Source organism: Mya arenaria, chromosome 14, assembly GCF_026914265.1.
Source record: "Mya arenaria isolate MELC-2E11 chromosome 14, ASM2691426v1".
Taxonomy (NCBI): Eukaryota; Metazoa; Mollusca; class Bivalvia; order Myida; family Myidae; genus Mya; species Mya arenaria.
Window position 1 is genome coordinate 54655586 of NC_069135.1, and position 13570 is coordinate 54669155.

The 13570-nt window shown below is 32.6% G+C and overlaps 1 protein-coding gene across 1 annotated transcript in view; it reads left to right on the forward strand.

Moving 5' to 3' along the window:
- Window positions 1-11486: 11486 nt before the first annotated feature.
- LOC128216260 (mucin-2-like) overlaps window positions 11487-13570 on the forward strand; it is a 99259-nt gene continuing 97175 nt past the window's right edge. Inside the window, exon 1 of the mRNA XM_052922829.1 lies at window positions 11487-11672. Coding sequence (XP_052778789.1) covers window positions 11584-11672 — 89 coding nt within the window. The 5' untranslated portion in view covers window positions 11487-11583. The remainder of the gene's footprint in view (window positions 11673-13570) is intronic.

The window sequence follows — 13570 nt, forward strand, 5'->3', positions numbered from 1 at the left end:
GTTCAATCCCTAGCAGGGGAATTTTCTCATAGTCTCTTAAAATGGACAGCAAGACTGGTTTCTACCCGGTGTGATTCTAAAGCAACCAGCTTTTGTCACAATTGAGTTACATGTAACATAAATTTAAATAAACTTATTTTTAACTTTTGATAAGTATGTGATTTTTAGGGGTGAGAAACAATACATTTTAAATTTGTTCAATGCCTTAAAGGGACTCGCTCATGTTTTGTTTTTCACTGTAAAGCATTTGAAAACACTTTATTTTACTCTTTGATACGGAAATTGCAGATAAAACAATGAAATAAGTATAAACAAAACCTGGTGTTAGTGGGGAGCCAACTTAAGCCAGGACAGTCAAGAAAATATTAGACAACTTACTACAAAACTGCACGTTCATCAGGACTATTACAAAAACTGAGGGATACTTCAACCTTAAAGTTTTTTTGTAGAAAAGAGTTTCTAACATTATTTATAATTGTGGACTTCAAAGACAATATATCAACATTTGTTGAAGGTTCCAGCTGTCGATATCTCATTTTTAATGCTCCTTATGATTTGCCACACTTTATTTCTTCTTACAAAAAGTGAATTTTACAAACCATGAGCCAATCCCTTTAAAGCTGCACTCTCACAGATTGAACGTTTGGCAACTTTTTTTATGTCTTGGAACTAGCCAATTTTTGCAAAAAATCATGGAAACCAGTTGTATAAGACTGCTGATAAAAAATAAGATTGCAGATTTTTATATTGAAGTTAAAAAAATGATGTTTTATACATTTTTCTTAAACCGTGTTTAAGCCATAAAACATTAATTTTCGAACGGAAATATGAAAATCTACAATCTGATTTTTTGTCAGCAATTTTATATCATTGGTTTGCAGATATTTACGCAAAAAAATCTCTTTTCAAGACAAAAAATAAAAAAGTTGTATAAATGGTATATCTGTGAGATTGCAGCTTTTAACTTGTATAAAAATTGTTACTATTAAAGTATTTTTGCAGAATAAAATTTTAAAGGATATTGGTTAAATATTATCTGTTAGATATATGCTATAATTTTATGAAGTTATATCTTAGAAATGGTTGTAAGCTATCTTTGGTAATTGGTTTTGAAAAGAAAATTGTTAGAAAAAATATCTTATGAAATCAAATGCTTTTGTGTAGGATTACACTTATTTTTATGAGGGTCCAATAAAAAAAAAGAAATGGTGATTTGTGTTTGTTTTCTTCACTTGACCACTTTCTTAAGCAACAAATCGTATCAATTTTTCATTTATTAATGGGGGGGGGGGGGATTTGGGGATGTGATTTGACGCAGAACTAGCCCTTCTGAAAAAAGTGTGTAAAATGCAGCGGTATTTTAAGCGTATTTTTCTTACCGAGTGTATTAAAAACTAGAAAAATGCACTTTTTGTAACTGAAGCGCATTTATTCTGCACCAAAAGCGTATTAATTCCTACATTTGGGCATGAATGCATTTAAACGCTTACATTCTGCGTTAAAAGCGCATTTTCTCTGCGTTAAAAGCGCATTTTGTCTGCGTCAAAACTTAAAAGCGCATTAATGTAGTAAAGCGCATTTTTGCGTTGAATTCGCATTTTCTCTGCGTTAAAAGCGCATTTTCTCTGCGTTAAAAGCGGATTAAATGTACTGAAGAGCATTTTTTTTGGCGTTGAATGCGCATTTTTTTTTTTAGATAAAAGCGTTTTAATGCACTGAAGCGCATTTTTCTCTACGTGAAAGGCGATTTTTTTTCTGCAGTTTAAGCACATTTTGGTGTATTTCCTTTGAGAAAGGAATTGTTACAGCAACTTTAATCAAAGCGCTGATAGCGCTGTATGAACAGGGTTTTAAACGGGTTTTCACCATTATGATTTACGATCATGTGTGTATTAATAAGGTGCTGATATGTTGCACAGTAAATCTAAGAGTCCGCGTGTAAAACAACCATAGGGGCCGCCCCAGGTTTATTGAAGCATGATGGTAAATGAAAAATTAATATTTTATTGACAATAAAATTAATGTCGCTGTGTAAGAAGGCAAACAATGATGGAGAACGTAACCAATCCGAGCAGAACTCCATCATATGGTGTTACATATGAGTATATATATATATACTAATCAAACTTTACTCATTAGAAAGAGTTTGCCTATGTTTGCCTTGTTATTCACAAAACAACTTCGAAAATGAAACAGATTAAAGAGAAATGGTTTCTTAATTAAAATGATGAAAAATTAAATAATTTCAAACAATTGTAGATATATTTACATCATATAAAGTTAGCATAAAATCTTTAATTTCAAAACTTTTTTTCTTCATTGTCTATAGGTCAGCAACTCTCTTTTATTTCTATATCGTCAGGTTACTCGTCAGCACTTTAGCACGTTTGTTATTCCCACGTGGGCTATCACGTGATGTTTTAACGAGTGAAACTGTGTGATAATTGAGATCAATGAGACCATTGTTGCTTTCTAGGTCATTCCAGGTTTTAAGATGAGAATACATTTGTAATTCCTAAGCGAGGGAGGGTCTATACGTCCAGGTTACGTTAATATCGGAGCGTCATGAAAATATAAATATAAACAACCATAAGATAATGAATAATAACATGTTTATATGTTAACATCTAATATCTTATACCAGGTACGATTTAATCGTGTGCAGTGGCAGATTAAATTAAATGGCTAAAGCATATAAAACACACATATAATACAAGCGATTACAACAACAACAACACAGTACATCATAAAACACATCATTGACATGGAACTTACTGATTTATGGAATCAAACACTTCTACTCCCTCGTACTCCCATGGTGACTTCTGTTATCTATGCATGTTATCATCATTAACCAAACCCACATATATTAGTATATGGAAAGAGGCTAAAAGAATCTAACGGAACTGCCATTCTCGGTTTAAATACAAAATCTGCTGATGTTGTAAAAAATACATGACAAAACTAAATAAATGCAGCTGAATGAAATAATGATCATTCCAATCCATTGCTAACCCAAGACAAACACAAAAGACTACAAATGCAAATTAATACTAACCATCAGAACATCAGATTCCAAGTAAAACAATCAAGTTTTCTAAAACAAAGTAAAACAAACATCTCTGTAGACTTCAAATGTGCACGACAATCAATCAAGCTTGGATTCCCCGCTTCTTCTTTACAAAGGCAAGGCAGTATCTCATTACAGGATTATCTGGGCGATACTATTTCCCGGTCTCTCCTCGTAAAATACGGTCTCACCCGGTCTCATAATTCCCGGTTCATAACTTATTGCCTCGGGCAGCGGATTGTGTTGCCGATGTATGTTAAACTAATTTGACACTCTTATTTGCTTTAATATGTAACAAAATGGAATAAAATATATGAATATTATGTTTTAATTTATGCAGTTTGTTATAGGTGTAAACTATTTATGCAATTTGTTATAGGTGTAAAATATTTATGCAATTTGTTATAGGTGTAAACTATAACGTCTCCATTGTTCGTGCTATTCGCTAACATTAAATAAATTCGAATGCCTTCGTCATTATAATACACCTTTAGCAAAATATATTTGATTTGTCTACTGGAACTTTGCAATGATCTCTACTGTTTAAAAAATATGATGCTGCTTATATTATTTATTTTAAAATTTGGTTATATGTTAAAATCATATTATTTCTAAACTTCATTAGAGCCTTTGCATAACCATCATTTATTCTATATAATTGCTTTTATAATAAACAACAATATTTTATACTGAATATGAATTTGAGAAAATATAGGTATAGACATAACTAATATATGAACCGAACAGTAGCCGTGCGTGTGTAATAAAACTGGCTTACCCGTTTATTATGTCCTTAACTAAGGCCACGTCGTTTAATGCATTGACACCTTTTATGGTATGAAATTATTGTGTATAACCTGTTATGAAGAGTTCCTTGAGAAAATATAATAAGTATAATAATAATTAATTACCTACGGAAATATTCGGGAGGCTATTTTATAAATGAAATATAACTTACAAGATACATGAATCTTTATTTAAAGTCGAGTACTTTTTATAAAGAAACATTAGCTAAATGTGTTTTTTCCGACATAAATGACCTGGAAACAACAACCATCCTCAGTTTAAATTAACTTTGATGGCACGAATCACTGGACAACTAGCATACAGACGACCAAAGATACTGATAGCAGTTATTACTTTTACATTTTAGGTGAAAACATAAAATTACCCAAGAACAATATTCAAATACAACCAACAGAAATTTATATAAGTAACAAATCTCAGCAAATGAAGTTCCGCGAGTTTAACAACAACCAAATGTACATGACTTAGTTGTCTTTGCAACTGCTGTTGAATTTTGTTTAAATTATGGCTATGTAAATACAAATATCAAGTTCGTTGTAAGTGAAATGAGGGAACATCTAGTCAGCTGTCTAGAAAAAAAAATCTGTTTCCTAAAAAAATGAGAAGTCGCGATCGGCAGCGTTTTCTGGTATCCCTAAGACTTTCAAAATAAAAACATTCTATTCATTTGAAATGCGAGAATTCGTCGTTAGATTAGTTAATTATTTGCGATAACTGGAAATGCAGAAAAAGATTCCACATGAAATGCGTTTAAATTGATTAACATGTATTCATGCATTGTTTACATTTGTATTACTATATATATAAAACTGAATTTAATATAGAAAAACAAAACAACAGTTTAAGTACATGTGTATTTTTTATGGGTTTTTATCTTTGCCTTAATTTATTATTTGTTTTATTGATATAAAAAATGAAATAATTATCATCAAATATCTAATGTTTGTTTTCTTAACAACGCTAATCAACTGTAATCTTTTGCAATCCAGTTAAAAATAAAACAATTAAACCTATTTTGTTATATGGTGCAGAAATTTGGGGATTTGGTAACAATAGCATACTGGAAAGGGATCAACTTAAATACTTGAAATATGTTCTCAAATTAAAACGATCAACACCAAACTACATGGTCTATGGCGAAACAGGCATGGAACCTTTATCAATCGATATAGAAGAAAGAAATATGGTTTTTTGGGGAAGATTACAAACACCATTCAATAATACACAAGAAAAACTCTCATCACTGATATATTAAGTTATATATAACTTAGCACTTCCATTAGGTGACAGAGTAACAAAGAAAAATATCCCTGGATATATTTCATTAAAACGATTTTCATCAAATGTGGCCTGAATAACCTATGGCTTAATCAAGAAGTAATAAATCTCAAGTGGTTAAAAAAACAATGTAAAGCAAAAGCTAATCGATTTATTTTTAAATGATTGGTTGTCGAATATGGAAAATGCAAGCAACAGTATATTTTATAGAATTTTTAAAAAGGACTTTGGTTTTGAAAAGTATCTCACCAGATTTCCAAATAGACAGCTATTTTCATTCATCAAATTTAGAACAAGAAATCATAGAATGCCTATTGAAATAGGCAATTTGCGTAGAATACCACTCAACGAACGACTATGTACTCACTGCAATAACAAACTAGGAGACGAATTTCATTATTTGTTTGAATGTCAATTCTTAGACGATGAAAGAAAACAGTTTCTAAAACCTTACTTTTATAGACATCCCAATACATTTAAATTAGAAAAACTAATGAATACAGGCAGTAAACAAACACAGATAAATCTATATAGATTTGTTAATATTATTCTTTCCAAAATTAAGTAACTATATGCAATATAATGAATTGATAGTTATATATAGTGATTTGCTTGAAAATTTCGATTCATTATTTTGAGTTTTTGAATGTATGTATTACATATGTAAATATATGTACTGTACTTATATGTTAATCATTGTCGATTTACAGATTTTTCACAAAAATATATGTTTGACATGTGCTGTAGTTTAAATTATTATAATTATGTAAAACATTAATATTGTCATATTGGCGTAATACGATGTGAGTTAGAAACAAGCTGTGATGTATTATTAACATGTCTCATGTCAGAAAACAAAAATATTGAATTAAAAACCCCTTTGACTTCCTATCATTTTGTTTCGGACCAGGAAATAGTATCGCCCGGATTATCTCTCTCCGACTGTAAATTCACTTGGCTTCATTATTGTGTCACGTGATTGAATGATGCGCTTAGAGTGGATAGTAATTCTTTGTTTACGTTTCGATGTTCATTCATCTTTTGGTGCAGGAATACTTCTTTAATGTTATCTTTATCTAAGTTCAACAGATTAAATTATTTAAATAGATATTGCGTTATGATTGCTTCTTGCTTTGTCAAATCTACCTCGGTTATTTAAAACATTGCTTGCAATTAATATAGTCTGCACTTTCTCAAACTATATTTTTGGTGGTAAATCGGCTGGCGACATTTGTAACTATTAATAGGAATTTTCTGTTGTGAGTGTCGAGTTTGTGGCTACACTGAACAGGGTTGAAACAACCCTGTTCGAAAACTGTTTTTTCTTTAACAGATGGAAAGATTAAAAGTGAACCAGTGGCTTTTGGTTCTTATTTTATTTGTTGTTCGTAATGACACACCAGTTTGCTTCAAATTTGAAGTCACGAGACGCGCCCTCGAAAGGGCTTTTTAGAAACATGTTTTGCTTTTGTGACAAGGTGCTTCAGCCCCTATGACCACCAGTGAGCTACTCAGCTGCCAGGTCAATGAACACAAACTACAAACGCGGATATTTTACAACAACAACAACAACAACAACAACAACAACAACAACAATTACCTATATTTGCCATGGTAACATTTCTTACAACAGACGATAAAGCATCGGTAAACAAGATGTTTATGAATATTTCATAATAATACATTTGCTTAGATGTTTCTATGCTATCGAAGTGAAATTATGTCGCAATATAATAATATTTGCATGTGCAACTAAAATAAAGCTTTATAAACGTATTTTCGGGTTCAGTAACATGGGTTAAATTAGTTAAACAATTCATTTTAAGATTTTTAAGTAAAATATTTTTGAGAGGAAATGTCGGATATTTGAGTACAATTACATTATATGACGGTGTCGGGAAGTGAAAAGAAAAGGGAAAAAACACGTTTTCTCTTAAAAAAGATTCACTTTTCAAGGCGAAAAAGGGCTCCCCAATAACCACCGCCATGCAAAAGGGGAAATTTGTTTCGCCAATCATAACCTGTGCCTTCAGGCCTTTACATACTCGACAGCGCCACAACTACTCGACACGACCATCACTAGAGCAACAGCCACACCAATAATTATCATTATGTGCAGATTTCTTTTTTAAGAAGTGCTTATTAGTTTTGTTGTGTTCCGGCGTAAGTACTAAACATAAAAGCTCTATTTGTAAGCGCCGGACTTGAAGTGCTAGCAAATCTTAAAATAGTAATAAACATGCACAAGTCCGATTCGATAGGAAATCTCCTGGCATCACCACAGTTCGCACAATATTAAAACGAAATTGATGCTAATATGCAGTAAAAGAGTTTCTACACGGTACCATATTATCCGATTTTCTAAATATGTGCGTTTAATAAAATTGTCAAATAAAATATAAATTATATTCACGAGTGTAGAGGTAAACACAAGGTATAACTAAACCACGGAATTGTCGGCAGTTCATGTTATCAGTGTGTGTATACCACGTGATAAATTGCGTCATAAATGCTACGTTGGAAGGCAATATTTTAATTTGAAAAAAAAGGCTTTAACTTCACTATTTCTTCACCATTTTAAATGAAACATAGCGAAATCTACGCCGCTTACAGAGCCCCACCTTCGGTCTTTTAGCAGAATTTGATTGCGAGTTTATTTTCTTAAAACACTTCGACGAACCTTTTCACAATACGACCGTCTGACGGAGCACTGTCAAAACATGATTTTGGAAACAGGTTTGTCGAAGTGTTTGATGAAGCTAATGACCTCATCAAATTTCGGAAATAAAACAAATGCGAGGCTTTTTAAGCGGCATAGACTGCCCTTTGTTTTATTTAGAATGGTTTTGTAAATGAAAAGTTAACTTTGATTTATGTCTTCATTTTAAGCAATATTTTGCCTTCCGACGTAACATATATGACGTAATTTATCACGTGGTATACACACACTATTTATAGTGGCCGTGGTTTTGTTGTTAGTTTTCTAATTTTTCCTTCACTGCATGTGTTCGCACACCACTAAAACCCAATTTATTCCTTTATATTATTTTTTTTGCAATTTCGGTATGAATGTGTTTAATAGTTGTAATATAACTGTTTTCCGATGCATTACCGGGAAACTCATTTGTGCCAAACATGAGCGAGTACCTTAAAGGGATATGAAAGTGCAATGCTTAGCTTATTGTGGTGGACTGGTTTCGTGGTAACACACTCGGCTATCAATCCAGGGGTCTCAAGTTCGTTTCCCCGCTGCACCATTACAAATACTTATCATCTTCCGTTAGGGACGTTAAATAGGGGTTCCGTGTGAAAGTGATTCACGTTAAAGAACATTCTTTCTGTGCACTATACTCCAAAAACCTGAGTTGACTAACAATCTTAACGGAGCACTCGCCGAATGGGCAAGGCCCGAGTTCGAGTATTTATAAATAAGATTACCCACATAAATGACTAGCTTTAATTTCAGAAAATGTCTGACTTTTGACAAACTCATTTTGCCTAATATTAATTAATTGTCTTTTTACTTTTGATAAAGTTTAAACTTGCAGTTGATATTTCCTATGACAAGCACACATATATTATTTTGAAACTCAAGTAATAGTAGTTACCGGTGATCAATAACAAAAACTGAGTCATTCGGAACACCTCAGCCGTTTTCGATCGAAAACAACAATGATGTATATCAGTTTATGTATACCACATGATAAATTACGTCATATATGCTATGTCGGAAGGCAACATTTTGCTTAAAATGAAGACTCAAAACAAAGATAACTTTCCCTTTTCTACATGATTTTAAATAAAACAAAGGGCAGTCCAGGCAACAGTAGCTTGACCACAATAGCTCATAAAAGTCGTTTTGTGAAAAGGTTTGTCTAAGTGTTTTGAGAAACTAAACTCTCAAACTCTCATATAAAACCGAAGGCGGGGTTCCGGATACGCTGCATGTAGATTGGGCAGATATTTTAATTTAACAGTTAAACTTAATGCCTTTACTCTTGGTAATCTGTTTTAATCTAATTTATGCAATTTTTCACTTCACTGGCAATCATTTTAATCTACGATATATACAAATACACGTTAAAACACTAAACTTAATAAATACTACATTTAAAAAAGATACGAACTCACTTCTACTGATGTACCGGCATACATCCGAAGTTATTTTCGTTGGAAATTTAAATTGAGTATTAAACGAGTTTTTATATGTGTATTTTTAAAAACAAGATATTGCACCAGTAACGCGAAAGGATAATGATTGACTGACTTTATTTTATTTTAGTTTTAATCATGTCACAGTTTTAGGAAATTAATTGAAAATTACAATCAGAGCTTCTTTGAGCGATATAAATTAAAACCTACTAGAAATGGGAAACACCCTATATGCCAACATTTTGTAGTTTTATGTCCGTTGATACCGCTGGCACCTGATTTTCAAACTCAATGATTTTTGAAAAAAAAAATCAAAAAAAAATCTTATTATTCCATACCTAAAAATTAAAATACCAGAAATGTGAAAAATATTTTCATAAATATGCACTTTGTACTGTCTATGTATTCTAACATAAAGACATAACAAAGAGCATATTTATAATAAAAATGTATAATTTTCAAACTTATGATATTTATTTCTAACATAATTAAAATTATTCATTTGTGAAAAAATTAACGTCGAAAACACATTTTTGTACACTTCACCAAAACGCGCCGGTGAGGTTGTTTACTGATCTCATGACGTGTATTACTGATTTTCAATTTTGACGTCAAATAAATCCTATAAAGATCGCAGTTATGACGCTTAATTATTTTTATATATTTTTCAACTTTTTAAATAAGTGAACGTTTAATTCTGCTTTTTAAGCTTATTTTGATAAACGAGGATATATGATAAAACATCATACCTTACATCAATGTTTCCCTTCTTTGTATATATGAAGCCGATCAGTACGTATATCACTGTATTTTTATCATAAGGCCAAAAAAATATTGTTTGTTTAGGGTAACCTTCCCCCATTTTTTTTTTTCAAAATCTGTCGTAAGTTCATAGTGTTTTCTTTCACATGGCAGTATTTCCTACATTACTGTCATTATAAACAATAATTCTGATTAAAATCTGCATTTATCCGCCCTTCGTAATTCTCTATTCGCTAACGGATATTTTTTTTGCTCAGAAACGGAAAAAAACTAGTAAGGGTCGGCGCATTTTTATAGGTAGGGTCGGGTTACCCGAAACGGACATATTTTTTTTAAGCCTTATCCAGTTTTATGACGTCAGCGGTCCATATCTTATTTTGGCCGATCCTGAACTCGCCAAAAATGTAATACGGACATCTGACGTCATACACCCTGTAAGTACGGCTTGCTATTTTCACAACGGGGAATATTTGTCACAAGTAAACATTATTAACTTTGATCAATGAAACACATTCAAAGCGCTTTAAAAAATATTAAATGGTATTATAAAATGTTCGGTATAATATACGAAATATTTACACACCACTTCGGGCCATATGACATTATAAGGACCGACCAACGCCTCTGTCCATCTACTCTTTCGGTGACTGACTGGCCGGTCCTTTTAATGTCATATGACCCTCAGTGGTGTGTAATATTTCTTAATTAGATGGAATTTTCCATCACGCCTAATTTCACCGGAAATGTATCCGGTGTTCTATAAATCTGAATACACGTGACCTCGGCTTAAAATCTGTGTACTTATATAATACATATATACAAAATCACGACTCGAAGGCATGTTCAAATAGGAATTGCACAACAACATAACAAGCTGTTGTCGTAAGAAAGCTAGGTTATCACTTTATGTATATATTTTTTAAATTTTCCGAAATAAATCTAATTAAGAGTAACATATTCTTTTCTAAGGCACGTTTTACATCTTTATGGTTTCTTAATCAACGCGCTTTCCTTACGTTTAATAGAAAATTATTTCTGGTGCGGTTTTCACTTTGAGAAAGGCAATATCGGGACAAAGGGGCCCGTGTCAACATCTTGCATTTTAATTAGCTGTACGCAAAACGGCATCAAGTCTGTACAAAAACAGCAAATGGGCTTTATTGGATATTTTCAATGAGAATCGTAACATATGTTGCTTTTCTAAGCGTGAATTAGACAATCGCTGAATGGTACTCAAAGGGAAATGTACCGGAATTTCGAAAGGTCGACAAAAGTCTTGGCGTAAGCATGTTTTCCTAGAAATGCGCAAAAATCACGTGATCGTCTCGACCAATCAAATCCATAGGACTTCAAAACTTACTATAAAACAGGCCCGGACACTCAAGATTTTCAGTGATCCTGCAGCACACAACTGACGTTGAAATTGCATTTTGACGTTCATATTTGTCTAAAGGAAAACTACGATAAAGCTGTCTATAGTTCGCTGCCCACTGAAGTCAGACGACAAGAGGAGAATGGGTGGTTTTACCCCGCCCACCATACTAGGGCTGCTATTATGGACACTAATCTGCATGAACCAACCTGAAACCACAAAAGCGACACTGTAAGATATATTTTGATTACTTTATTTTATTTCATTATAATAGTAAATTACAATTTTGGGCGGTAAAACATCTTAAGTCATTTCTTAACTTAAGTCAAATCAAATTCTATTTGCAGTCGATATGCCATAAGTCAATTTTCTAAAATATGCATAGTCAAATTAAAAGAAAATTTAAGTATATTATTACATAAAAGTATATATTTTGAATCGAATCAATAACAATAAAGTATTTCAAATATTATCAAGCGATTATATCATAAGATAAGTGAGGTGGTTAAATTAAGAAAATGACTAGAGTTGGAAATGATTTTATGAAAAGTCCAGAACTACGAACGCATTATTTTTGGTTTTGTGCTGTTCTTCCATGTTTCTTGGTTGTGATTTTATGTTCTATGCAATTGGCGTTTACCCAGTGCCATTAAACCGGATTTATGTTTATGTTTTTGCTACTGAACTTGTTTTGTAGCTTTTCGCATAAATATTGACAGAATGTTTTATCGTTATGTATTATACCTCTAGCTAAATGGTTAGCATGAGGGCCGTATCAATAATGAATTTTAGTCGTATGTTGGAATTATCAAAGTATTTAGACATAAATACGGTAATTGTTAAGCGATCTCTGACGTCACTCTTTTTCAATAATTCTCTGATAGGTGGCGCTGTTTTAAGCGATTTCATTATTAAGCGCACCTCCAGCCGAGCGGCCATTGTTTATAATCCATTTTTTAAAAAAAATCATTTTCTCGATTTGCTAAAACTCAAGTTGCATTCACTCAAATATGTAGCAAAAATGGAAACTATAACAGTTAGGTCTTACGAATAAATCATCTAAGATCTTCACTTAAACGGCCACTTATATTATATATATATATATATTTATGTGTGTGTGCGGGAAAACTAAGAAGGAAACCGCGACGTTTACAATATAGCGAGTTTTTTTTTGTCGCAAAAGCAGGCAATCTCAGCTATTTTCATTTATTTTCAGGTTCTTTAAATGCTATACATTTTTTATATGTATGTTTTGTAACCATATCTCTTGGTTAAAATTTATGTTGTTGATGAAGAGAATATCTCAACAGGACCCATTTTCGCAGGCGACGTCACATTTAATTAAAGAGCATCTTATATATGCTCTTTCCCGAAAAAAACCTTGTATAATTATGCTTTTATATACACCATGGCTATATTCTCCCAGCTCAGATTAGTAGATCCAATAATTTAACCATGCTATCTTGCTCACGGGCAAAGATAATACAAGTACTCGTATGGAACTCCTTTTTAATGGTCATCTCATTGTAATTATCTCCCTTGTTGGTGACTGTTGTCTGTTGCATCATAAAAACCTTGTCTTGCGTCAACATTTAGAATGCTAATCAATTATTTCTCCATTCAAATGTCTAAATAAATAAGTTTTCACGCACCTTTCAAGATATAAGGCTCCACTCTCCTCAGAACTATTTAAAGACCGATTCGACTATTAACATAATCTGAATCACTACGCGCATATCCATGACAAAATTACGCAATTATTTTCACTACGCACAAAAGAGTTCCAGCAAAAAATACATTTTACCTTACTTTTGTTTATCTGAGGTGGGAGAAAAAGCATCTACCATAACCGCTCGTGTAAGATAGGCTCATCCCTACGCTCGGGTCGGGATGAACCTATCTTACCCTCTCGGCCATGGAAGAGACTTATACTCTCTGACATTGAGGGTGATTGAGGACCGTTGCGTCATACAATAAGCACTGGAAAATGTATTGAATTCAGTTAATGTTAAAGGATCCACGTCTGTTTGGCTTCCACTTTTGACCATCGACGACACTCTTTTCAGTAAATGCTGCCTTAACGCGTACTTTTAAAAATGCACTCTTACTCCCAAATAAGATTTACCACA